The sequence below is a fragment of the Budorcas taxicolor genome, chromosome 2 (assembly GCF_023091745.1).
Source record: "Budorcas taxicolor isolate Tak-1 chromosome 2, Takin1.1, whole genome shotgun sequence".
Classification (NCBI taxonomy): domain Eukaryota; kingdom Metazoa; phylum Chordata; class Mammalia; order Artiodactyla; family Bovidae; genus Budorcas; species Budorcas taxicolor.
Window position 1 is genome coordinate 139,184,226 of NC_068911.1, and position 26,028 is coordinate 139,210,253.

The 26,028-nt window shown below is 39.3% G+C and overlaps 1 protein-coding gene across 1 annotated transcript in view; it reads left to right on the plus strand.

Annotated features, from left to right (window-relative positions):
• The window catches only part of ADAM23 (ADAM metallopeptidase domain 23), a 185,108-nt gene that overhangs the window by 27,395 nt on the left and 131,685 nt on the right, over positions 1–26,028 (plus strand). The window contains exon 3 of the mRNA XM_052635428.1: positions 17,876–17,952. Within this exon, the coding sequence (XP_052491388.1) occupies positions 17,876–17,952 (77 nt within the window). The remainder of the gene's footprint in view (positions 1–17,875; positions 17,953–26,028) is intronic.

Consider the following 26,028-nt stretch of genomic DNA (forward strand, 5'->3'; position numbering starts at 1 on the left):
TGTGCTCAGTAGTGTCCGACTCTTGGCAACCTCATGGACTACACCTGCCGGGCTCCTCAGTTTGTGGATTTTCTAGGTAAGAATGCTAGAGTGGGTTGCCATTTCCTTCTCCAGAGGATCTTCCCGACCCAGGGACTGAACCCGTGTCTCTTACGTCTCTTGCATTGCCAGGCAGGTGATTTAACACTAGCAGCACCTATGGGCATAGGCTACTATAGGAAAGGCTGGGGAGAAAAGAAGGCTAGGAAGAAACAGAACCTGCCCTCTTCAGGCAGACAGTTGGTCATCATTCAGATATGTTGACGGGTGAGTTGGCCCTGGTCTCAAGGGCAGCCCGGGGTGTGATGGAAATGTGGGAGCTACCAACATATAAATGATATTTTGAAACCTGAGGCTTTACACCCCTGGAGAAAGCATATTACATTAATCGTGGAAAGACAGCTTAGTAACTTCCAAACAGAGGCCACATACAGACTTATTCCCCTTCATTACTTGCTGTTTAAATTACAGTTGTTTTCCTTTGAGTCACCAAATGACATTTCAAAAGATAATAATAAGCTGCCACTTTGGAAGGAAAAAAAAAACACATTAAGCATCCTTTTAAAAGATCACATTTCTGGACTGTATATAGTTGCAGTATTTCTTTCTTCATTGCTTTTGAAGAATACATGTGAGCTCACTTAACAGATTTAGACCTAAAGTTTAATTTGGGGGGATTTTTATGGGTATAAGGTTTTAAGAATTTGTTTCTTACCAGGTGGATAACCTTTACTTTTGAAAGAACCAAACTCCCCTGTTCTGTTGGTATCAGTCGCTTCGTGCTGTTTTGTTCCAAGGGTTTCAGTTGAAAATGAGCTTTGAAGTTAAAGTTAAATTTTATGTAAAGGCAGCTCATGTAGAGCAATCTGTGTAAACTCACATTTCTCCTAAACATATAGATCAGGGGTTCTCAACCAGGGACAGTTTTGTATTCCCTGAGGGACATTTAACAGTGTCTGGAGATATTTTTGGATGTCCTTATGGGGATGGGATGCTACTGGCCTCTCTTGGGTAGAGGCCAAGGAGGCTGCCAAACATACCACAATGCACAGGATAGCCCCTCCCCCTGTTCACATTAAAGATGTTTGTAGCCTAAAATGTCAGTAGTGCTAAGGTTGGCAGACCCTGTAATAGAACTTGTACACCTACAGGTTAAGAAAATGGGAGTTATTATCTTTCTGTCCCTTTGAAAGTGAAAGTCGCTCAGTCATGTCTGACTCTTTGTGACCCCATGGACTATACAGTCCATGGAATTCTCCAGGTCAGTTGGGTAGCCTTTCCCTTGCTCCGGAGGATCTTTGCAACCCAGGGATCAAACTCAGTTCTCCTGCATTGCAGGCAGATTCTTTACCAGCTGAGCCACAAAGGAAGCCTAAGGATATAGGAGGGAATAGCCTATCCAGTGGGTCTTCCCAACCCAGGAATTGAACCGGGGCCTTCTGCAGGCAAATTCTTTACCAACTGAGCTATCAGGGAAGCCTTCTGTCCCATTACATATATACTGTTCCTACATAAATCTGATTGCTCATTGAGCTGGGAGACTTAGTTTTGCTGCCTAGTTGCAAGTACTTCAACATTCTTGCAGATTGTTTAAGTGTTATTGTGTGAGAAACTGGCTAATTTAGTGTTAACTGGTTTGGAAGGCAAAGAAGAATTTAAAATAAATTTAAATGACTTCTTTGGGGGCTAAAATGAAAGTGCTAAATGTATTATAGTCCTGTTTTGGGGAAAATTTCATATTCTATAAGCAGTTTTTATTTTTGATTGTTTATCAGGTAGCACTAACATTGCACCCTTGCTCAGTTCAGTTCAGTTTAGTCGCTCAGTCATGTCTGACTCTTTGCGACCCCATGAATCGCAGCACGCCAGGCTTCCCTGTCCATCACCATCTCCCGGAGTTCACTCAGACTCACGTCCATCGAGTCGGTGATGCCATCCAGCCAACTCATCCTCTGTTGTCCCCTTCTCCTCCTGCCCCCAATCCCTCCCAGCATCAGAGTCTTTTCCAATGAGTCAACTCTTCTCATGAGTTGGCCAAAGTATTGGAGTTTCAGCCTCAGCAACAGTCCTTCCAATGAACAGTAGGATTGGTCTTCTTTAGGATGGACTGGTTGGATCTCCTTGCAGTCCAAGGGACTCTTACGAGTCTTCTCCAACACCACAGTTCAAAAGCATCAATTCTTCAGCACTCAGCTTTCTTCACAGTCCAACTCTCACATCCATACGTGACTACTGGAAAAACCATAGCCTTGACTAGACGGACCTTTGTTGGCAAAGTAATGTCTCTGCTTTTCTAGTCATGACTAATTAAATACTGCCCTGATACAGTTATTTACTTATTTCAGGTAAAAAAAAAAATCATTTGAAGTAGCTATAATTGAAAAAAATAAAATTGTAAAAATTGCTTTGCTTCTTATTGTTTGGCATTATTAAAATAGAATAAGCATTTGATTTTAAAATGTATTAATATATTGAAGAAAAGCCTCCTTCCTATCATTTGCTAACTTAAGTAGCAGTCAGGAAAAGATGTGGAAATAAAGACATTTGTACAATGATCTCAAGTCTTTTCACTCCTAGATGCAATATGAACTTTAATTAAAATTGCTTAGAGACTTTCAGAAACCCGCATTATTTAGTAGGGTGTGGGATATGCTTTAATTTCTTGCAATTTAAGATTAAGCCTCTAAAGGTAAATTGGTGCAGCCACTATGGAGAACAGTATGAAGGTTCCTTAAGAAACTAAAAATAGTCACCATATGATCCTGCAGTTCCATTCTGGGCATATATCCTGAGAAAATTATAATTCAAAAAGATACATGCATCCCAAATGGGCTGTAAAGCACAAGGAGCTCAGCTCAGTGCTCTGTGATAACCTAAGGGGATGGGATGGAGGGGTATGGGAGGGAGGCTCAAGAGGGAGGGTTTGAATGGGTATGGGAGTGTTTGAATACATTTAGCTGATTCACTTCATTGTACAGCAGAGACTAATACAACATTGTAAAGCAATTATACTCCAATTTAAAAAGATAGAAAAAAAAGATCCATGCAGTCCAATAAGTTCCATAGCAGCACTATTTGCAATTGCCAGGATATGGAAGCAACCTAAGTGTTCACTAACAGATGAATGGATAAAGAAGATGTGGGATATATATACAATGGAATATTAACTATGAAAAAGAGTGAAATAATGCCATTTGCAGTAACATGGATGGACCTAGAGATTATCATATAAGTGAAGTAAATCAGATGGAGAAAGACAAATACCATATGATATCACTTATATGTGGAATCTAAAAAAAAAAGATATAAATGAACTTATTTACAAAACAGAAATAGACTCACAGACTTAGAAAATGAATTTATGGTTACCAGAGGGTATCGTGTGGGGGTGGGGAGGAAGAGATAGATTAGGAGTTTGGGATTAACATATACATACTACTGTGTATCCCTGGAGAAAGGAAAGGCTACCCACTCCAGTATTCTGGCCTGGAGAATTCCGTGGATGGTATATCCCATGGGGTTGCAAAGAGTTGGACACAACTAAGCAACTTTCACTTTCACTACTTTGTATAAAATAGATACACGACAAGGATCTACTGTATAGCGCAAGGTACTATATTCAGTGTCTTGATAACCTATAGTGGAAAATAATCTGAAAACGGATATATATACATATAGATCTGAATCACTGTGCTTACCAGAAGTTAACACAACATTGTAAATTAACTATACTGTGATTTTAAAAAGTGGTTAAAAAATTAAAGTAAAAAAGAGAAATATTTAGAGGTTGTGCATTTTAATCCTCCAGGGACATAACAATTGAAAAAATGGACTAAAAGTTTCTTGTTAATAAAGAGAAGAAAAGTCAAGTAAAAAAAATGATTCAGTTCAGTTCAGTCGCTCAGTCGTGTCCGACTCTTTGTGACCCCATGAATTGCAGCACGCCAGGCCTCCCTGTCCATCACCATCTCCCGCAGTTCACTCAGACTCACGTCCATCGAGTCCGTGATGCCATCCAGCCATCTCATCCTTGGTTGTCCCCTTCTCCTCCTGCCCCCAATCCCTCCCAGCATCAGAGTCTTTTCCAATGAGTCAACTCTTCGCATGAGGTGACCAAAGTACTGGAGCTTCAGTTTTAGTATCATTCCTTCCAAAGAAATCCCAGGGTTGATCTCCGTCAGAATGGACTGGTTGGATCTCCTTGCAGTCCAAGAGACTCTCAAGAGTCTTCTCCAACACCACAGTTCAAAAGCATCAGTTCTTTGGTGCTCAGCCTTCTTCACAGTCCAACTCTCACATCCATACATGACCACAGGAAAAACCATAGCCTTGATTAGGCCCCTAAGATTGTAGATACAGTTAGTAGGTTAAAATCACAAGGTGCATACCTTAAAAAATTCCTAAAATGAGATATGTAACAGTGTATTTCCAAAAGCAGTGACCAGTTTGAAATATTAAAAGTAATTAAGATATGACCACTTTTAGAATATGGAGGTGGACTTTTGGAAAATCAGAGATAAACATTGTATTGTTTCTTTGGAATACTTAATACAGATACGTTAATACTTTCAACTCATTTGGTTTGTTAAAGAACTGACATACTCATTTGCTAATCATTCTTTTGTAATTTTAACACACACACACATATTTACACAAGACATATGAAAATGATGCTCTTGGACTTAAATTCTTTTGGGGGAATTTGTAGTGCATTATATACCACTTGGATTCCAAAGTGGTACTGTTGTAACAGAAAATGTTATTGTAAAACTCAGTGAGTGAGTTGCTTTGTACTGACTTCTATAGTCCCCTTCTCCCTGTCCCGTTATCCCCAGTTATCTTAGCTTTCTCATTCAAGCCCAAATTATTTTAGACAGTAAGTTATCTGCTTAATAGATTTCAAACAGATGTTCTGAATTCTCACTACCATGTTTTCCTTCTGCAGCATTCCCCATTTCAATACATTGCTCACTCCTGCTGGTTATTTAGGCCAAACTTTCTTGGTTCCCTTATTTCATTGGAGAAGGACATGGCAACCCACTCTAGTGTTCTTGCCTGGAGAATCCCAGGGACGGGGGAGCCTGGTGGGCTGCCGTCTATGGGGTCACACAGAGTCGGACATGAGTGATGCAACTTAGCTTAGCTTAGCTTATTTCATTTATAGTACATATCTGATCTGTAAGTAGCTCTTGTTGACTCTGCTTTCACTAGCTACCCAGAATCCGACCATGTCTCATCAACTCCACTGTTGCTACCCATGTTAAACCCATCATCAACTCCTGCCTGAATTATTGCAACAGCCTCTTAACTGGACTTTCTGCTTTCTCCCCTGGCCCCTCACGTTTAGTCTTTTGTCAATGCAACAGCCTTAGTGAATTTTGAAAAATGGCAGGCAGGTCATGTGACTCCTTGGCTTAAAATCCTCAGTGACTTCCTGTTTCATTAAGAGTAAAAACACAGAGGACTCACAAGATCCTATATAGCTGAACTTCTCTAACTTCAGTTGCTTCCCTAACTTCAATGCCTATAACACCCTGCTTGATCCAAACTGGCTTTATTGCAGTTCTTCACCATACCCACTATGTTCCTGCCTCTGAACTTTTGCAACGACTGTTCTCTCCACCTGGAATTCTTTCTGCAGATATCCTTGTGGTTTGTTCCTTCAGCTCCCACTCTTTGCTCAAATGGCACCTTTCCAAAGAGTTCTCTCTGTCCGCTTTATTTAATACTGTCACTTCTTCCTACTGTACACTCCCTTTGCCTCTTACTTCCTTTATTCCTTTCACCTATAGCGTTTACCACCATCCAGTGTGCTTTACATTTATTAGTTGATTCAATTTCTCCCCGTTGCCCCTCAACACATTCTAAAATATAAACGCAAGGAAACTGGAGCTTCAGGTTGAAACATGGTAGATACAATAATTATTTGTTGAATGGGTAAATGATTTCATGTGTGATGAAGAAGCCAAGGAGGTCACATATAATCTGAGGAAATGGATGTGTTCCAAAGTACTATTTTTATTTTTGTATGTCTTCAAGGTTCCATGTAATTATAGGTTCTCATTTGGAGATAAAAATGAGCTTTAATGAACCTAAAACATTCTGGAGACATAGGGAGAGCTATCATTTGTTTTCTAAAATAATCAGAATATTTTGCATAGCAGTCAGTATTCTAAATGCTAGTTTTAAAAATTCTGTGACTACAGGCTATGGTTGGCATTTTGAAGAATTCTTTAGAAATTGAATGTTAGAGAAGATGAGGTCACATCAATATTAGCTTTTCTACATCTAACTTTGAGTAAGGTGCTGTAAAGAGCAATATTGCATAGGAACCTGGAATGTCAGGTCCATGAATCAAGGCAAATTGGAAGTGGTCACTCATTGGAAAAGACTCTGATGCTGGGAGGGATTGGGGGCAGGAGGAGAAGGGGGCGACAGAGGATGAGATGGCTGGATGGCATCACTGACTCAATGGACGTGAGTCTGAGTGAACTCCAGGAGTTGGTGAGGGACAGGGAGGCCTGGCATGCTGCGATTCATGGGGTCGCAAAGAGTTGGACATGACTGAGTGACTGAATTGAACTGAACTGAAGGTATATGTAGTGCCCATGTTACTTGTTTTGAATAACATTATGATACACGACAGTTGTGAGCCTCTGTCCTAGAACACAATTTAATAGCGTGACTTTTGAAGCCTAATGGCATCTATTTGTGAAATGGGAAAATCCATTTTCGGTTTGGCCCCCAGTTTGTAAGTTACTCTTTTCATGCGAAAGGGCAGAATGCAACCCTTTCACGGTCATAGCTAAGATCAGAAGAAAGGACAGAGCCAGATACAACTGAGAACTGGAAAACACAGAACTCTTTCTAATCCATGAATGTAGGCAGAGCTGGGTCCTGTCTACCCAGGACCTGTCTACTCTACAAGACAGAGCTGAGTAACATACAAGTAACATACAACTTGTGACACACATCTTCCAGAGGGTAGTTAAGGGAAGCAGAGACCTCTTAGGAATACTGTTGTCAAATAGCTATGTATGTACCATGAACTCATAAGCAGAGCCTGAAACATTTCTTCAAGTAGAAATAACAGAGCTGATCTAGAGATTCCACTACAAATCAGTTCTGGACAAGAATAGTGTTAGGCCCACCAATGAAGATCAATGGAGTCAAGGTAACTCAAGAGGTATCTGGCCTGGACAGGTCTGCTTAGCCTCTCTAGATTATACATTTTCAGTAGTTTTTAAATGAAGGAGACATGGACATTAATATTTGAATTTGCTCTGTATAATTTATGGTTTGTTGTATATAATAATGCTTAGATGAGCAGTGAAATTACTGTCTCATTTTGTATTGACTCATTCATTCTTAATTAATCCTTATGTAGTCATCTTAAAGATCCAAGTGAAAGAACCTTCTTTTGCTCTAGATAGATATTTGAGTTGACTTGAGTCCACTGGACTTCATAGGCAGCATTCCAAGGACCAGAGTGGGAAGCCCAGGAAAGTAGAGCTTGTCATGGAGAGCTGCCTCTCAAAGCATTTTTTTTTTTCTTTCAGAAAAGTATTAATGTTAAATAAGCAAATTAAAAAAAAAATACCTGTCATGTATATGAGTCAAAGACATTAAGCATGGAGCTTGGTGTTTGTTTCTTTTTTGTTTTCTGAACCTTATATCCTACTTCTATTCTTTTATTTAAATTATTTAGTGGGTGTTCAGTAATTCTTGCTAGAAAGGCAGAATTTGTTCTTGTTTTATCATGGAAGTGTCAGCAGCGAGAGAAGCATTCCTTGGAGACTCACAGTTTGGTGATGTAGAAATTGACGAGGAAAAAGAACGAGGTGAATCACACCTCAGCTACTAGATTAATGCGTCAAATTAAATTTTACTATTCAGGAAGGCAACAGAAAGAAATGCTTCCATGGTAACTATTGTCAGAGTTGTATTTTCACTCATCTTTCAGAAAATATATGAAAGCTAAATAATATAGCTGTAGTGATACTTGTAATGATTTACTCATTTTCAAATGGCAAGAGCCCTAAGGCCTATGATTTCATCTCTCTCTTGAATTGGCATTGTCGATTTAATATCTGCCAACATTAATCACTAAGGGTAAATGTATAGAAGACAGTTCATATAAATGTCCACAGATGATTTGTCTGTGAAAGTGTATTGTTCACGAAGTTCTTTTGGGTTGCTAAATGATCACTAAGGAAAATCTTAATGTGACCCATTAGGGCTTAAAAGACCCCCTCGAGCCCTCTTATAATATTAGAGGTAGCTTCTCTTCTTTGGCTGATCATGAGGAATTTTGCAAGTACATTTTTAGTAGAGATAACTCACAGTTTATTCACTGAAATATCTGATGGATTATCCATGCCTATTTTCTCTCTTCTTCAGTGTCTGTCTTTTGTCTGAATCCTACTTTGAGAGCACCTCAAACTGAGGGGTAGGTAAAAAAAGGGAGGAAGCTGAAACTGGATTCTTTTTAAAACTGGTTTATTTAGAAGAGCGCTCTTATAACAGATTTGGTCAGAAATTAGAATTCAACCTGTTGTCCTTTTTTTCTGTATTATCAGATTGGATAATTGGATGTTGGCTAGACTTCTTTCAGAACAGACGTTCTGTCTTCCTTGGCGAGGCTGCCACAAAGAACAAGGTCAAACGGTGTCCTGCTTCTTTCACAGGGAGAGCCTGATCTGCTCTGACCTGTGCAAAGTCTGTGCTTTGTGGTGTTTTCGTATTGTTTCTGTAATATCCGTCCAGGCTAAGATTTCCGCTTCCTAGTTTAAGGGTGAAAGATAGATTAATTAACAAAATATCTTAGTATTTGTTGGACTTGTATGTGTTCACATGACTTACTGATCTTGTGTATTCCTTGTTTTGTAATAAATGACCATGTTTTAATTCTCACAATTAACTCTACAATCCAAACTGTAGTTTAACCCTCCAGAATGGAAGGCTTCCTGTCTTTTACCTTAAAGCATGTTTCTTAAGTTTCTATTTGTCAGGAAACACTTAGAAACACTTTGAAATTTTATCCTATTGAATCAGTCCTAGAACTATCTGAATTCTGTCTTTAAATGCTGAGAAGGATCTCCAACAAGCTTTTCTTAGTTCTCTCTAGACCTTAACATTCTCATTCCTCATATTTAAGTGCACTTGCTATGTATACTGTATACTTGTTCATACTAAATTGAGTAATCAATCATGGTTACGTCATCTGTGGTGTCTTTATAAATAATATTACTATTATCATTTAACTAAAGTATTATATTTCTTTTTGGCTTCTCATTTCATTTCCCTAAACAGACTATAAACTTTTTGATGTAAATACTCATTCTCCTATACTTTTGGGCTTCCCTGGTGGCTCAGATAGTAAAGAATCTACCTGTAATGTGGGAGATTCTGGGTTCTATCTCTGGGTTGGGAAGATCCCCCGGAGAAGGGAATGGCTACCCACCCCAGTATTCTGGCCTGGAGAATTCCATGGACTGTGTACATACTCATTCTCCTATACTTTTACAGCTGCCACAGTACTTCATACAAGGTAGGGGTTCAGTGCAAGTTTGTTAATGGGTTAACCAATAATCCTGTGAAATGGAACATGCCAGAAGGAAATGTGATATTCTTTCCCACAAGCTACCTATTTAAATGAATCTTGGGAAGAACATTGAATAAATTACTTTAATTTGCAAAATTGCCTTCATGTAACATTTGCAGCTGTTCCACTTCTCAGGGAAATGATTCATATTATTTTAAAGACACAACAATGTGAACAAGGTCAAAACATAATACCTGATGGTTATTAGCAATACAGATATAAAAGTTGCAAATTTTGCAGAATCTAAGTGCACATTGGATTTGCTAGGAGGTGGCCGGCTATAATGGGAGGGAGCTTTTAAGATGGAGCTGACTGATAACCTTTGTAAAACAGTAATATATTTTCTTTTTCTGTTTTTCTTTGTCCTTTTACTTTACCCCCCTCCTTTCTAAATTACTGAGCTCTTCCTATGTGGCCAGCCTTTTCAAGGAACTTTCTGTTACATTATTATATAATTTAATCATTGCATACATCCTGTTGGTAAGCTATTATTGTTTATTTTTTAATGACCAGGAAACATTGAGGTTTGGAGGCTTAAGGACTGCTGGCATGAACTTGGCACTTTTTCTCACTGAACCTGATCTTTCTTTCTTTGATGTGCAACCTTGGACAAAAAACATCATTTGACTCCTTTGTGCTTTTTAAAAATGTCTTTCTTCTAGAAGAGGCTAATAAAAAAATCTGCCTTACTAGCTTCATATTATTCTAGATAACTGAGATAATTAAAACATGAGAAATATTGGGCATTATTATTTTTATTATATATGAGTCTTGACTGCATTGGTGATCACCAGTGAGCAAACTTAGAAGAAGGGATTAGAACAAGATTGTAATTTAAAATGATCTGTTGATGTTTTCTTTTGCACTTTAAAACTCCTAAAATATGTTCCCATATTTGAGTTTTTGCATTACACAGAAAAAAATCCACAGGTTGTACTTCTATGTTTCTTTAGCTGTGTGATAAACCCAGATTAGTCAGGTACAGAAAAGCCTGAATGAGCTAAAAGAAAAGTAATATATTTTCTTGTTTATTTATGATTATAAATCTTTGATATACTACTTTATTCAATAGAATATTAGATCGGTTCAGTTCTCAAGTGGTGATTTTGTACAGCTTATGAGGAAATCGCTTGACAGTGACATTGTTTAACAGTTTCTTTTACATTTTGCTTTTTTAAAAAACTTCTTTAAAAATTTTTATATTGGAATATAGTTGATTTATAGTGTTAGCTTCAGGTATACAGCAAAGTGATTCAGTTATACATATACATATATCGATTCTTAAGAAAGTGATGTCTTTCCCTCAAACTGATTTCAATTTAAACTTGGCAGTTTGTTTCTTATTGCAATTTAATTATTTGGGTCACTGGATTCTGTGTCTCCTGTTTTTCTGTGAAGAGAAAAACATATTGTGCAACCAAGATTGACGCAAGGCTCCCTAGTGAAGCATCTTTCTTCAACAGCTCAACTCATTACAACAAAGGAGGCTCCTTGTATCTGAGCTGCTGGTTCTCTTCCTTCTTAGTTGGAGTATTTCCAAGGTTGTCTTGTCCGAAATATTGTTAAATGTCCTGGACCTCAAAAGAAGATAGTCTTTGAAATTCTGTGAATTCTTCCCACTGTGAAGAAAAAAGGGTGGACTCTTGAAGGATCTTTGGAAAAAAATAATTGAGAGTAGGGGAAGAAACCATGAGCAAAAAGATAAAGGGAGGAAAATCAATTCCCAAAAAAGTTATAGTTTATGCACCAGTGCATACAAAGACACACACACTGTCTATGTTTGATATTTTAATGAGCATAGAATAAGAAATATTATCATAGGAATGAAGGAAATGAGAAAATTTTTACCTACAGTCTCATGTGTGTGTGCTAAGCCACTTCAGTCATGACCAACTCTGCGACCCCATGGGCTGCAGCCCACCAGGCTCCTCTGTCTCTGGGATTCTCCAGGCAAGAATACTGAAGGGGGTTGCCATGTCCTTCTCCAGGGGATCTTCCCAACCCAGGGATCGAACCTGTTTCTCTATGTCTCCTGCGTTGGCAGGCAAGTTCTTTATCTCTAGTGCCACCTGGGAAGCCCACCTACAGTGTCTTTTCTGCTGGAAGGGATAATGGAAAACATGAAACAGCTGAACAGTTGATTACTAATGAGACCGTGTCTAATGAGACAGTTTTATTAATCTTTCTTCGAACTCTAATTATAGCAGTTTTCTTTCTCAAGCACCTTCTTTCCTGGAGCCCACAGCTCTCCTCTTTAGGAAGCAGAGCGGAAATCATCTCAGTGGTGTCTGCTCAGGTTTGCTTGATACCTTCCAGGTCTTTTGCTCCCTATTTGTAAAGCTTTTTCTTGTATTATTGCTCTGCCACTCTGGATACGTTTTCTTCATTACTTAAATAAACTGAATATATCTTAAGGGCAGGGAAACGTCTAAATTTTCCTCTGTTACCCTAACCATGTCTTTTATAGAGCACAGTAAAGCAAAATACATGCTCAGTGAATGTTGACATTGATAGCATGGATACCGCAATTCAAGTTGCTCGCTTTCTACTGAAATACGGAATTCAGTCTTGTAATGTTTTCTGAATTTGAGAAAGTGTAAACTGCTTGTTTCCCATATTCTGTTTCAGTTATGCACACACTCTGTAGAATTCACAAGTCCTTATAAGTAGGACAGAATACTAATGGAATACTTGTTATGTGTGAAGCATTTTTGCATGAAAACATGTATATCCTGGAAATACTTGCTTTTCATTTCTATAAGTAGATAGCCATCTTTTTCCATTGTTTTCATGTCCATATTAATGTTAATTATTCTAGAATGTAAGTCCCAAGAAAACCACTGTGTCTCTTCAGCTTATATAGTGTACCTTACCTAAAGCTGAATATTTATGATTGCTTAGTAGCATGACACTGGTGGATAAGATGCAAAGCCAGTCTTAGCTGAGGAATCTAATGGTCTTGTAAGTTATTTAATATGATATTAAATTGGCCACAAAGTTCGTTTGGGTCTTTCTAGAAGATGTTATGGACAAACCTGAACAAACTTTTTGGCCAACCCAATACCATTAGGTGCCATCTACTAAAAGGAAAAAAACACAGGGAAGCAACAGCACATTGTTAAGATGTGTAAATTGTTCTTTAGTGAAGGAGGTTTGTGTATATAATTGAGTTTAGTTGTTTTTGTTTATCGGGCTCCTGTAATTTCCCTGTGCCAGATTCTGAGTCAAAAGAAAAATACCAAAGCGCTTAGGCAACAGCTGCTCTCAGTCCTTCAGGGTGGTAGTTCTGAGCCCAGGGTTGTGCTTATTCTTGTCGTGAAATGATGCTCCTTGACTCTAAAACCCTGCATTCTTCCATAGTGCTATTATAGTGACGGGCTTGTAAAAACAAGTGTTAATCTTTGAATCTGTTTAGCAGATATCCTGATGGAGAAAATAACCCGTTCTGACCTGATGGGTGGTTCATGTACTCTTCTCTGGAGTATTCCTATGATTCTGTATTATTGAACATATTTCTAAACCTCGCTGTGCAGGTCCTTGTTTGTAAAAGAAGAGCAATGCTCTTTGAGGTTGTCTTCGTGTTTTCAGTGGTGCTGGTCAGTTAACTCTAAAATATTTAATAAGCTATAAACAATATGGCCATGTATTATAAAAATTTTCTACCTGTCCTGGCCATTCTTCCAATTTTTTTTTATCTTTTAGAAGAATCGGGTTAATATGAAATAAAAATAAATAGTATCCAAAAATGTAATTTGTAAAACAATAATGACTCATTTTACCTGATTTGAAAACATATTTAAAATGAACTATTATCAAAACTATATACATGGTATTTTGTTGAAGAAAAAATGATCAATTGATGTGGAATAGCATAGAGACTCCAAAAGTTAAAGCCCATTTTAATCATGTCAAGGACAGAGCAGAAATAACAGAATGATAGGGAAAAATAGCATTTGTCAGGTATTTATTTTGGTCTAGAGAAGAATCTGTTCTTTGTGTACAAAGGCAGAATGTATAGCAAAGGAAAGAGAATATGAGAAAAATAGCATACACCATTGTATGCTATTGAAATTGCTTCAGTGGGTACAGATATTTTATTTAATTTATTTATTTTTAATATAAAGTTATTTATTTTAATTGGAGGCTAATTACTTTACAATATTGTATTGGTTGGGTACAGATATTTTAGATGAATATACTAATTCCATTTGCTCTCTATGCAACGAAGATGAATGTTTAAGGAAATCTGAAGTCATTTTATGGGAAAATTTACTCCCTCTCAGCATTAAAGTGAATCAGATGTTAAAACAGTCTTTTTGATAAAGGTAACAAAATAAAATTTTTTTTCCTATGGAGAAACAGGAATGTTTTTGATATCATCATACTAATTGCTTCAGTTGTTGTGAAGAGGAGTCTGTCAATATGTTTGAATCCTAGTGTTGGTTCTGATGATGATGCTGGCATACGCCAGACACTGTGCTGAGTAAGTGTGGGGACATTTGAAGGAAAGCTCTCTGTCTGGGCCACATGCACACATGTATATGTGAGCAGACGTGTCAGTGAGCATGTCACACAAAGCTCCACAGCCCACCTTTTCAGATTCATTGTTTGACATTTCCACCAAAAGCCATTTTCCTATAGGCGATTTCATTAAAACCTTTTTTAAAGTTTGTTTTCCACGTTAATTTTTTACTCTATTTTTATCATTGTTTTTCCCCCAGGCCCTGAATATCTTTTCTTCTCCTGGCAGGTGGATTCTTTTTATTTTTTTATCTATAGCATTTAATTTTATTTTTATTGTTGTTCAGTTGCTCTGTTGTGTTCTGACTCTTTGAGACCCCAGGGACTGCAGCAGTCAGGCTTCCCTGCCCTTCAGTATTTCCTGGAGCTTGCTCAAACTCATGTCCGTTGAGTCAATGATGCCATTCAACCATCTTTTCCTCTGTCACCCCTTTCTCCTCCTGCCTTCAATCTTTCAAAGCATCAGGGTCTTTTCCAATGAGTCGGCTACTCACATAGAATGTATGCAAATATAGGTACTTTAAAAAAACTTTTTATTTTGTATTGATTAACAAACAATGTTGTGATAGTTTCAGGTAAATAGTGAAGGGATGCAGCCATGCATATACATGTATCCTTTCTCCCCCAAACTCCCCTCGCATCCAGGCTGCCCTATAACATTGGGCAGAGTTCCATGTGCTATATACAGTAGGTCCTCTGGCAGGTGGATTCTTACTCACTTTTAAAACCTTTGTTCAAACAGCACCTTGTCACTGAAGCCTTGCTCCCGGTGGCCCCTTAGACACGTGGAGGTTGACAGCCCTGCCTGCTTCTCTGGCAGATGCTGCTTTCTTGAGCCTGGGCGGTGTCCCAGCCATCTTTCTACATAGGCTGGGACTCAACACCTGTGTGTGGAAGGACTAAATAAAATAAACAAAGGAAAATCCCAGTATTAATATTATTTGCCAGGTTTTCCATTAAATTCTGTTAAACTGAAACTTGCCACATTGACTCAGTATAAACTTACTTAACAACGATCAAATTGTCTGACTCTCAATAATTTCTTCGAAATGGAGTAATCAGTTATAGAGGAGCCTAGTGGGCTACGGTCCATGGGGTCGCAAAGAGTAGGACATAACTGAGCAACTAACACACACGCACACACACAAGCAGTTATTACCCGGCTACATTATTTTGCAACAGAGTTTTCTTGGGGTTTGTACTTGTCTCAGTGCTTATTTGCTGTAAAATGAGTCTTTTGCTGGGTCACTATCAGGTTCTTTAGATTAGTTACAGACATACGGAGATTTATCTAAGTTTGAATTATAAGCAATTTTCCTTGAAATACTTACTCATTTGGAAGTTTTACTCCATTTGTTTTGATGTCATATAATTTACGTGAGGTTTTTCTCTTCAGTACTAAAGAAGTTACTTATTTTCGATCGTGCTGGTCTTTGTTGCTGCGTGCAGGCTTTCTCTAGTTGCACTGAGCTAGGGCTACTCTTCCTTGTGCACAGGCTTCTTATTGCAGCGGCTTCTCTTGTGAAGCAGAGGCTCTAGACAGCGTGGGCTTCAGTGGTTGTGGTGCATAGGCTTACCTGCTCCGCCGCATGTGGAATCTCCTCGGACCAGGGATTGAACTCATGTCCCCAGAGTTGGCAGGCAGATTCTTATCCACTGTACCACCAGGGAAGTCCCTATGTGTAGTTTTTGTTTTATGTATAGCTATTCTCTTTTCACCACAGTATGTTCTTGTTTACAAAGGTGCTCAAACAAGTACATTTAGCAGCTCCTTTAAGCCAGAGTGCCTTTAATGAACTCTTCTCTACTATTTAATATTCTTAAGAGAAAGTATGCCTAAGGGACGTGTTTTATTCCCAGGAAAAAAGCTGTTTTCTTTTCTTAAGCTTTTGGGACCCAGAGATGAAAAATTTCCCCCTATACAAATTATTCATCAAGTAAAAATTTTCATGCAAAAATTAGTGCTTCAAGACAGAATGAATTTAGGTGAAAGACTTTGTGGTAGTTATATTAGGTGAATAGAGGTTTTGCTGCAGATGACAGAGACCACACCTAACAAGACAGAAAGGAGTTGTCTGAATACAGGAAGCTCAGATCAAGGATAGACCCTGTTCTACATGGTTGTTTGGGGTCTGACATGATATCCCATGGTATTAGGGATTGAGGCACTTTCTCTCTCATTGTTCTGTATTTAAAATTTAATATGTTAATTTCCTCTTAATTTTATTTGCTGATTATTGAGTGACTATCAGATCAGCAGTTATGCTTGACAAGAAGTTGAAGTCATGGTTTATTTATAGTATTTTATGGATTTGGCATGGCAAATTAGTCCTGATTATAAATATTTGGTTAGCTAATGAAAGTTCATATATTTTGGGGAAGGATGGTCAATGTACAGATGTTTGCAAGACCCCTGTGATATCAGTTGTGAAGCAAACCGTCCAGAATGGAAAGTGATCATCCATCACTTGGAGGGAGGGCACAGTGCTCCTGAAGCCTCAAGTTCATTCCCAACAGGTGTGTGTGAAGAAGGCTTACTGGAAAGTAATGTCATTGGTCTGCCCTTGAAGGAAGGGTAGGATTTTGATAATGGGAAGTGGAGGAGGAACAAGAGTGGAACAAGAGGAACAAGCAGTGGCGTTGAGGAGAGTGGGAGTGAAAAGTGTCTGGTTGCTATGCATGTAACGCTTCATAGATGACACCCACTGTGCCTTAAGAATGAAGTCTGGAGGAAGGGTGTTTGTGAGCAAGGGGTGGGGGGTGGGTAGGTTACATTTATCTTTGTTCTTTTTTTTCTGATAGGGTGATAAAGGAGAGATTTTTCTTGGATAATACTTTAACAAAACTTCATTGATTTGTTAATTTATATTATTCAAGATGCTTCTGTGAGCTATTCTAATCTTTAGGACCATAGCCAGCCAGGCTCCTCTGTCCATCGGATTCTCCAGGCAAGGATACTGGAGTGGGTTGTCGTGCCCTTCTCCAGGGGATCTTCCTGATCCAGGGATTGAACCCGAATCTGTTATGTTTCCTGCATTGGCAGGTGGGTTCTTTACCACTAGCAGCAGCTGGGAAGCCCCTTTAATACCTAGAACATATGACTCATGTTGAGATGAGATTATCTTTACATTTTGGGTTAAATCACAATGAGGACAGTATTTGTAAATACGTAACTTTCAAAGAGGGACAGAGACTCTCAGTATCCACAGAGGGCCTGGTTTGACATGCTTCTGAAGTTGAAAGGTTTTTTTACCGGGACATTCTGCTGATAAATCATTTAGAGAAAGTTCCAATTCCTGATGAAGACCAGAACGCTGACATGAGTTTTCACTTAGGTGTGCAGAAAGAATTGGTTAGCTTTGTGCACAAAATAGGCTGAAATCAAGCTTTAATTAGTCAGACTTTTGCATAATTCATCACAGTCACTTTGACAGTTCAGTTGAATCTGCTCTTAATTTTTATCAAGATGGATTCCTTTTTAAAGGACTTTTATTAGTTTCTTGCTGAACAGATATTTAGGCCTTCCAAGTAAAACCATGATGATATCCTTGTTCTTTTTTTAAATAGATAAATTATTATATAGGGATACATAAATAAATGAATCAGTCCATAAAATATTCTTCTTATTAAATATCATTCTTGATATCTATATAATCAGCTTTAAAGATATGAAAGTAAACTAAGGTTCTTTCTGTCTTTTTGAATCCATAGGCTGTCCATCTGGCCCAGGCAAGCTTCCAGATTGAAGCCTTTGGCTCCAAATTCATTCTTGACCTCACATTGAACAAGTAAGTATTTAATTATGATCTTGTCAAGAAATAATTGCAATAAAACTCTACTTCATGATAATAGTTTTGTCAAAATAATATCTGTTGTTGAAGCAACAGATATTTTTAAGCTAATTATATGTCATATAGTGCCTAAAGAAAAATATAAAGCCTGAAGTTAATTATTTTCTTTTGCTGAAAGAAGAGACATTTAATGTATTAAAAATCTCAAATGGAGTACTTAAATGTGATTTTAAATGGAATAAATATTTGAAGTGATGCTAGCTAATTAAGTGCTAACTATAATCCTTACTATATATATGTATATGTATAGCAAGCATGATAAATTACTGAAATTCCACTTTACCTTTCAGTATGCAGTTCATATGACTTCTGTATGAAGAGTAAAGAAAATGATGATTTGCAAATAGTACCTATTTTGAGAAGGTTCTTTGCTTTCTAATTTGCTCTAATACACTTTCTTAGAAATTTTGATCCTGATGAAGATTTACCCGATTTTCCTCTGAGCATGTGTTTATGTTGATATTTAAATGCTATTTCCCAAGTTGGAACCGGTTGCACAGATGTCTTTGTACAAAGCATGAAAAAGAGCTGTTGCCTTAAGCAGGACTCTTCAGTCTCTAATTGAGCCAGCAGCGAATATTTCTTTGGTGAAGGAGCATTCCTGCATGGTTTTCTGTAGTTTGAGAAGCTCCAGTCAGTATCTTAAACTCTCATCAGTATTTTGACTAAGACTGCATTTTTGCCAGAAAGATACCACATAATGCTATCAGACACTGTAATGTAGGTGACCACAGTTCAATATCTGAGAAATTACAAAAGACTCTAAAGAACAACTATTAAATTTCTGTGTGCCAAATTCTGAGAGCGCTGCAGAAAAAAAAAAAATTGCAGAGTCAGCTTGGGTACTCCTTACTCAAGTGTAATTGCAGCTTTAAGTCAGGATGAATCAGCAGAACTCAGAATTTCCTGTGTTACAGATACTGCAGGTTTTCGTCTTTGAGTCTGCTGAGTATTAGTTGAGTTCTTTTTCACCATGCTGGGTCAGCACTGTGCCTGCCTGAGAGATTTGTCTTGCCAATACTTAGACTATGTTGAGTAACAAGATATAGCTAATTTTAGTTTGTTTGGATCTTCTGTTCCTTTAACTCTTACTGCAGTGGATGCTGTCATATCAGACTGTGCCTTGGTGATAGCAACCAACATTGCTATGAGGTTGAACATTAAAACATCCTGGCTATAGCACAGCATCCCAGATGACTGAGAAAAGATCATATGGGGATGTCCAGGGTACTTAGAGGTCTGTAGGCACATCCAAAAATTATCTACCATTAATATTTAACATGCAGAGGAATCAAGTTGAGCACCTACTGTGAGCAGCCCTTACCTTAAGGAGCTTATTACTTGGGAGAGGCCAATAGATATAATTTTACAGGAGTCTGAAATTCATTGTGCTGGTGATAATGAACCAGCAATCCATGTTGGTTGGAATGCTATGGAGGCACTGAAGATTGGAAGCTCTTTGGGCTGGAAGAGTGTGGAAAAGCATTTTAGGAAAGGTGATGCTTGAGCTAAATCTTGGAAGGCAAGTGCTAGTGAGGAAGAGAAGTGTTAGGGATGGATCGGAGAGTGAGAAAATGGAGAACTGTATTCTAGGCAGAGCAGAGAGTGTATGCTATGGAGGCAGGGCCATGCAGCAGTGTGGCAAGTTAAACTTTGTTGAATTTCTTGGTAAATTACCAGATTGATGCAGAGGGAGATAAGTCAGGAGAGGTAGACCCAGGGACAGCTCAGTTCCTGGAAGATCTTGTATATCATGCTTAAGTACTTGGCTATTATAGCCTAGACTGTGAAAAATGAAGTACGGGAAATAAACACAAGTTCTATTCTCAAGAAATGCTAAAAGGCATGGAGAGAGAATGCTTTTAAGAAATCTTTGATTGATAAAAATCATTAGGATAGCTTTGATGTGGGTGACAAGGCAGAAAAAAGACTTAAAGTTAACTGGTACCTTGATTGCATAACTGGGTAGACGATGGTATTGAGCTGAAATGGGCAGCACAAGGAGCAAACAGGTTAAATGGTGAAGAGAAAAGAATGTGAAATCAGGGTAGACATCATTGATTTGAGGGCTCTGGGACATGTCTACGTGGAGGCTGGATAGAGCAGTCTGAAGTACAGGGAAGAGATGGGGGCTGGAGGCTTAGCTTCCTAAGCTTTAGTTTCCTGTTTAAGCTATATGTTGCTATAAGGACTAACTGAGCTAATGTGTGGTACTTAAATTTCTATGTTGAAACCTTAACCTGAAACATGACTGTATTTAGAGACAGAGCCTCTAAGGAGGTAATTAAGGTTGAATGAGGTCATATGGTGGAGTCTTGATCTAATAAGATTAGTGTTATTATCAGATAGACACCAGAGAGCTTGCTGTCTCTCTCTCTATCATGTGAGGACATAGCAAGAAGGCAGTCATCTGTAAGCCAAGAAGAGAGCCCTCACCAGGAACTGAATCTGCCAGAATGTTGTTCTTGGAAAGTCTTCAGAAGTGTGAGAAATAGATCTCTAGTTGTTTAAAGCATGTACTTTATGGTATCTTATAGTGGCAGCCTGAGTTGATTAACACATTCAATATATATTTGTATTTATGCTTAATTATTATCGCCACAGCAAGGCAGTCATGGGGCTGGGTGTAGGGGAATTTAGGATTGAAAAAGAGAATCAGTGACCTCATGGAACTTATGGTCTAATAAGAAAAGCACAATAAGTCTTTGCTTTGTTTTCTGTCAGTACTTTTTTTTCTCATTTTTGTACATGAGGGTAGTATACTCTGTGATCTTTACCTTGCTGAAAGTTAGACTGAAGGAAAACTTGAGGACAATTTGACAGGCCAAGGTTGATATGCATTCAAGGTAATGAGCACTGAGAATTCAGACAACATACTTTTGTTGAGTTAAAAACCTATTTGCAATACATTTGGTCCTTCTCCAGCTGCTTACCCGAAATCCATTAAAAAGCATGACAAGACTTGTAAGTCATTGACTGTTTGGATATTTAACTTTCCATTTGATTGTGTCTGATGTGGCTGCTGAAGCCTTCAGCATGCTCTCATGTTTATTGTAAAGTGAAATCCGTGCAGTCCTTCTGGCCTTTGCCTGGCACAGAGATGGAAGAAATCTCAGGATGTCTCAGGTGCAATAAGACAGCAGTTTGTTCCTGAGAGAACACTGGCCAGTAAGAAAATAAGGGGCTCTTACAAGGCTCTCCTGTACATTTGTCTTGAACAATCAGGAAAGCTCCAATTGAGTGGAATCTGCGTGAGGCATCAGTATTGGAAGGTTGTAGCTTAAAAGTGAGGAGCAGACCTAAAGCAGCTTGGAGAGTCAGGACTTTGCCTTACGGGACCTAAGTGAGCTGACAAAAACAACTCTGACTTGATGAAAGACAGAGTGCTACAAGCTGCACCATTATTGTCAAACGGGGACCAAACTAAAATAATTATGCATGTGTAGTTATCAGCTGTCTGTGGTTTGCTTTCCACACTGCAGTGAGAGCAGAGTTCTGTCGTGAATGGGTCACTCTAGGGGAAGTGCAGGGGAAGGTTGTGGATGAACAACTTGTGTGGCCTTTGGTCTCTTCTTTTTTTAAATTAATTAATTTATTTTAATTGGAGGCTAATTACTTTACAATATTGTAGTGGTTTTTGCCATACATCGACGTAAATCAGCCATCGGTGTACATGTGTTCCCCATCCTGAACCCCACCTCCCACCTCCCTCCCCATCCCATCCCTCTGGGTCATCCCAGTGCACCAGCCCTGAGCACCTTGTCTCATGCATTGAACCCGGGCTGGTGATCTGTTTCACATACGGTAATATACATGTTTCAATGCTATTCCCTCAAATCATCCCACCCTCGCCTTCTCCCACAGAGTCCAAAAGACTGTTCTTTACATCTGTGTCTCTTTTGCTGTCTCTCATATAGGGTCATCGTTACCATCTTTCTAAATTCCATATATATGCGTTAGTATATTGTATTGGTGTTTTGCTTTCTGACTTATTTCACTCTGTATAATAGGCTCCAGTTTCATCTACCTCATTAGAACTGATTCAAATGCATTCTCTTTAGTGACTGAGTAATATTCAATTGTATATATGTACCACAGCTTTCATATCCATCTGTCTGCCAATGGACATCTAGGTTACTTTCATGTCCTGGCTATTGTAAACAGTGCTGCAATGAACATTGGGGTACACGTGTCTCTTTCAATTCTGGTTTCCTTGGTATGTATGCCCAGCGGTGGGATTGCTGGGTCGTATGGCAGTGCTATTTCCAGTTTTTTAAGGAATCTCCACACTGTTCTCCATAGTGGCTGTACTAGTTTGCATTCCCACCAACAGTATAAGAAGGTTCCTTTTTCTCTGCACTCTCTCCAGCATTTATTGTTTATAGACTTTTTGATAGCAGCCATTCTGACTGGCGTGAGATGGTACCTCATTGTGGTTTTAATCTGCATTTCTCTGATAATGAGTGAGGTTAAGCATCTTTTCATGTGTTTGTTAGCCATCTGTATGGAAGACACCCTTCTTTATTCCTCCATTTCCCTGGGAGGTGAGTAGTTTGTTCTGATGTGGGGAGAATCAGGGGTATTTGATTTAAGATGAATATCTAGAAAATGTTGATTTAAAGAAGTACATGCATACAGTGGTTTGCTTATGAAGAATAGTTCATGCAATGGTTTTAAAAGAAGAGGGGCTTCCCAGGTGGCGGGGGCTTCCCTGGTGGCTCAGAGGTGAATAATCTGCCTGCCAGTGCAAGAGACACAGGTTTGATCCCTGGTTTGGGAAGATCTGACATGCTGCAGAGCAACTAAGCCTGTGCACCACAGCGATTGAGCGTGTGCTCTAGAGCCCAGGAACTGTGACTTCTGAGCCCATATGCCACAACTACTGGAGCCTGCGCACCCTTGAGTCTGTGCTGTGCAACAAGAGAAGCCACTGCAATGAGAAGCCGGAACACCGTTGAGTAGAGAGTTGCCGCCCCCTGCTCAACGCAGCTAGAGAAAACCCTGTGCAGCAGTGAAGACCCAGCACAGCCAAAAATAGAGGAATACATAAATAACTGAAAAAAAAAACCAAGCAAACAAAATCACAAAAATAATATAAAAAAGAAAGAAGGACACAGCTACACTGATGTAGTTTCAGCTAGATTAAATAAAAACCCTGGCTTTCATGCTGATTAATATGATTAATTTATTCTTTGTTTATTGAGCATCTAGTTTGCTTTAAGATACTGTGCTGAGCAACCCAGGGGTTTCAGGACTGTGTAAAAGAATCCCTCCTCTCTAAGAGCCCACAACAGAGAATAAAATATATACAAATTGTATTAAATATGATAAGAAGTGACTTGGGAGGCCTTAGTGCTGGAAGGTCTTATGGGGAAGATGAGATTTAATATTTATCTTAAAAGATGCTGTCTTGGGTTTGCTTCCCCTGGTAGCAGATCCTGAGGCAGGATTTCCAGAAAATATCTTCAGGGAGTTAAGAAGTGAGATGTGGATGGGGTGGGAGCTTTAAAAGAGAGATTTCCTGTGTGCCCAACCAGAGCTCATTCCCACTGAGGAAATCCTGGGAGTTCTTGGGTTCATTCTCTAGAACATGCCAGAATATTATCCAACTGAGGATGGAGGAAACTGGAGTTTCATCCACTGACTGCAGTCTGTTGTTGGTTAAGGGCTGTTTCTGGGAGCAGTACCTCTGCAGCATGTTGCTCTTGTCTCCTGTGAGGTAGAAAAAAGCCAAGAGTCTTAGGTGTTTCTAGTCATCTGCCTTCAGCATGTTGAGGTTCCTGCTGAAGGCATGTGGACAGGGGATGTCAGGGTCTGCTACAGAAAGATGTGGGAGGGAGAAAGGTACATTCCACGTGGGAAAGTAGCAGAGCAAAGGTTTGGGAGCAGGAAAGCATCAAACCCCTGGTGTGAGTGAAAACCAGTGAGCCCCTTCTCTTGAAGAAGCTTGAACCACCCATTGGTGGATGGGAGGCAAGCTGCCCACCCCGAGTCACTGGATTCAGAGGGGGAATTTCAGTCTTGTTCTGTTGCATGTTTTTTTCAGCTCTTCACATCTCAAAGTTGGGTTTATAAGATGCAGCATGTGGAGGAGAATAGGCCTCCTGCCCCATTTTCCTTTTGTGAATGAACCAGAGAAGGAGTTCAGAACTGTGGCTGCAGAAGACTGAGGCAGACTTGCGTTCACTGCAGCCCAGGGCGGGCCATCCTGGCTTCCATCCAGGCTTTCATCTTGGCTTCTGAGTTGGCTTGACTCTTCTTTTTTTTATAACAGAAAAAAAAATATTTATTTTTAATTGAAGGATAATTGCCTTACAGTATTGTGTTGATTTCTGCCAAACATCAACATAAAACAGAAAAAAAAAATATTATTTAGGAAAGAAACCTAAGAAAAATATTAACTAGAAATGCAAGATAGTAAGATTAAATACTGTAAATAACCAAATTTTATACACACAGATTCTCTCTCTCTCCATATATATGTATGTATGTATGTGTGTGTGTGTGCTCAGTTGGGTCCAACTCTTTGCAACCCCGTGGACTGTATGTAGCCTGCCAGGCTTCTCTGTCCATGGACTTTTCCAGGCAAGAGTACTGGAGTGGGTTGCTATTTCCTTCTCCAGGAGATCTTTCCCAACCCAGTAGGCTTGACTCTTGACCTAGGTTAGCTGGTCATGTAGCTCAGTGCTAAACCCTGGCCCACCCCTCTTCTCTCCTGCTCTCCATCCTTTAGTCTCACTGCTGGAATTCCTCTCGCACATCTGGACGAGGGAAGGCACTGGCTTTTCGGAATTCAGGCCTTTGGTCTCAGATGTGTGCCAAGGCTGCCAACTCAGGCATGTTTTCTGGGTTTGAGTCTAAAAGAGCTAGAAATGATGAGTAACATGGCTCTCTATCTCAGGATTCTGTTTCTTTAAGATGCTGCTAACTCAGAGGCTAAATGCTGCGTTTCCTAGTTTCCAGAGTCTGTAGGAGGAAAGCTTTCAACTGCAGTCGTAATAGTAATAGAACCTCTGCTAAGCCCTTTACCCATTTTATCCAATTTAAATCCTGTGTGATCATTTCCAGCCTGAGACCTCGTGACATTCAGTTGTGTGCTGGCGTTCAGTCTGTGCTGTCTGTCTGGAGTCTTCTTCTGTTGCTGCTTTGATCACTGGACTGTCAGTTTACAAGGGAGCTGGGCATAATTCTAGTGATTGCTCATCTCGTCACATTAAGTGAGACAAAACAATGTAGCTATTTTAGTCAATTATTTCATTTTACTTATTTGTTTTAAAATTTCTGCCTGCACAGGGTCTTCATTGCTCTGCGTAGGCTTTCTCTAGTTGCTGTGAGCAGGGGGCTACGCTTGGTTGTGGTGCCTGAGCATCTCATTGTGGTGGCTTCTCTTGTTGTGGCGCACGGGCTCTCAGGTTCACGAGCTTAGCTGCTCCGTGGCATGTGAAATATTCCCATACCAGGGATCGAACCTGTGTCCCCTGCATTGACAGACGGACTGTGCCACCAGGGAAGTCCTATTTTTATCAATTTTTAAAGATATAAAGAAAATACAGGAGACCAGGGTTTGATCCCTGGGTCCGGAAGATCCTCTGGAGAAGGGAACGTCAATCCACTCCAGTAATCTTGCCTGGACAACCCCATGGACAGAGAAGCCTGGCAGGCTATAGTCCTTGGGGTCGAAAAGAGTCGGACATGACTAAGCAGCTAACCCACAAAGAAAATGCAGAAGAAGGCCCAGTGAGGTGGAGGAAAATGGAGCCTATTATACAGAGTGAAAAAAGTCTGAAAGAAAAACACCAATTCAGTATATTAATGCATATATATGGAATTTAGAAAGATGGTAACGATGACCTTACATGTGAGACAGCAAAAGAGACACAAATATAAAGAACAGATTTTTGGACTCTGTGGGAGAAGGCGAGGGTGGGATGATTTGAGGGACTAGCATTGAAACATATATATTGCCATATGTGAAATAGATGACCAGTCCAAGTTCAAAGCATGAAACAGGGC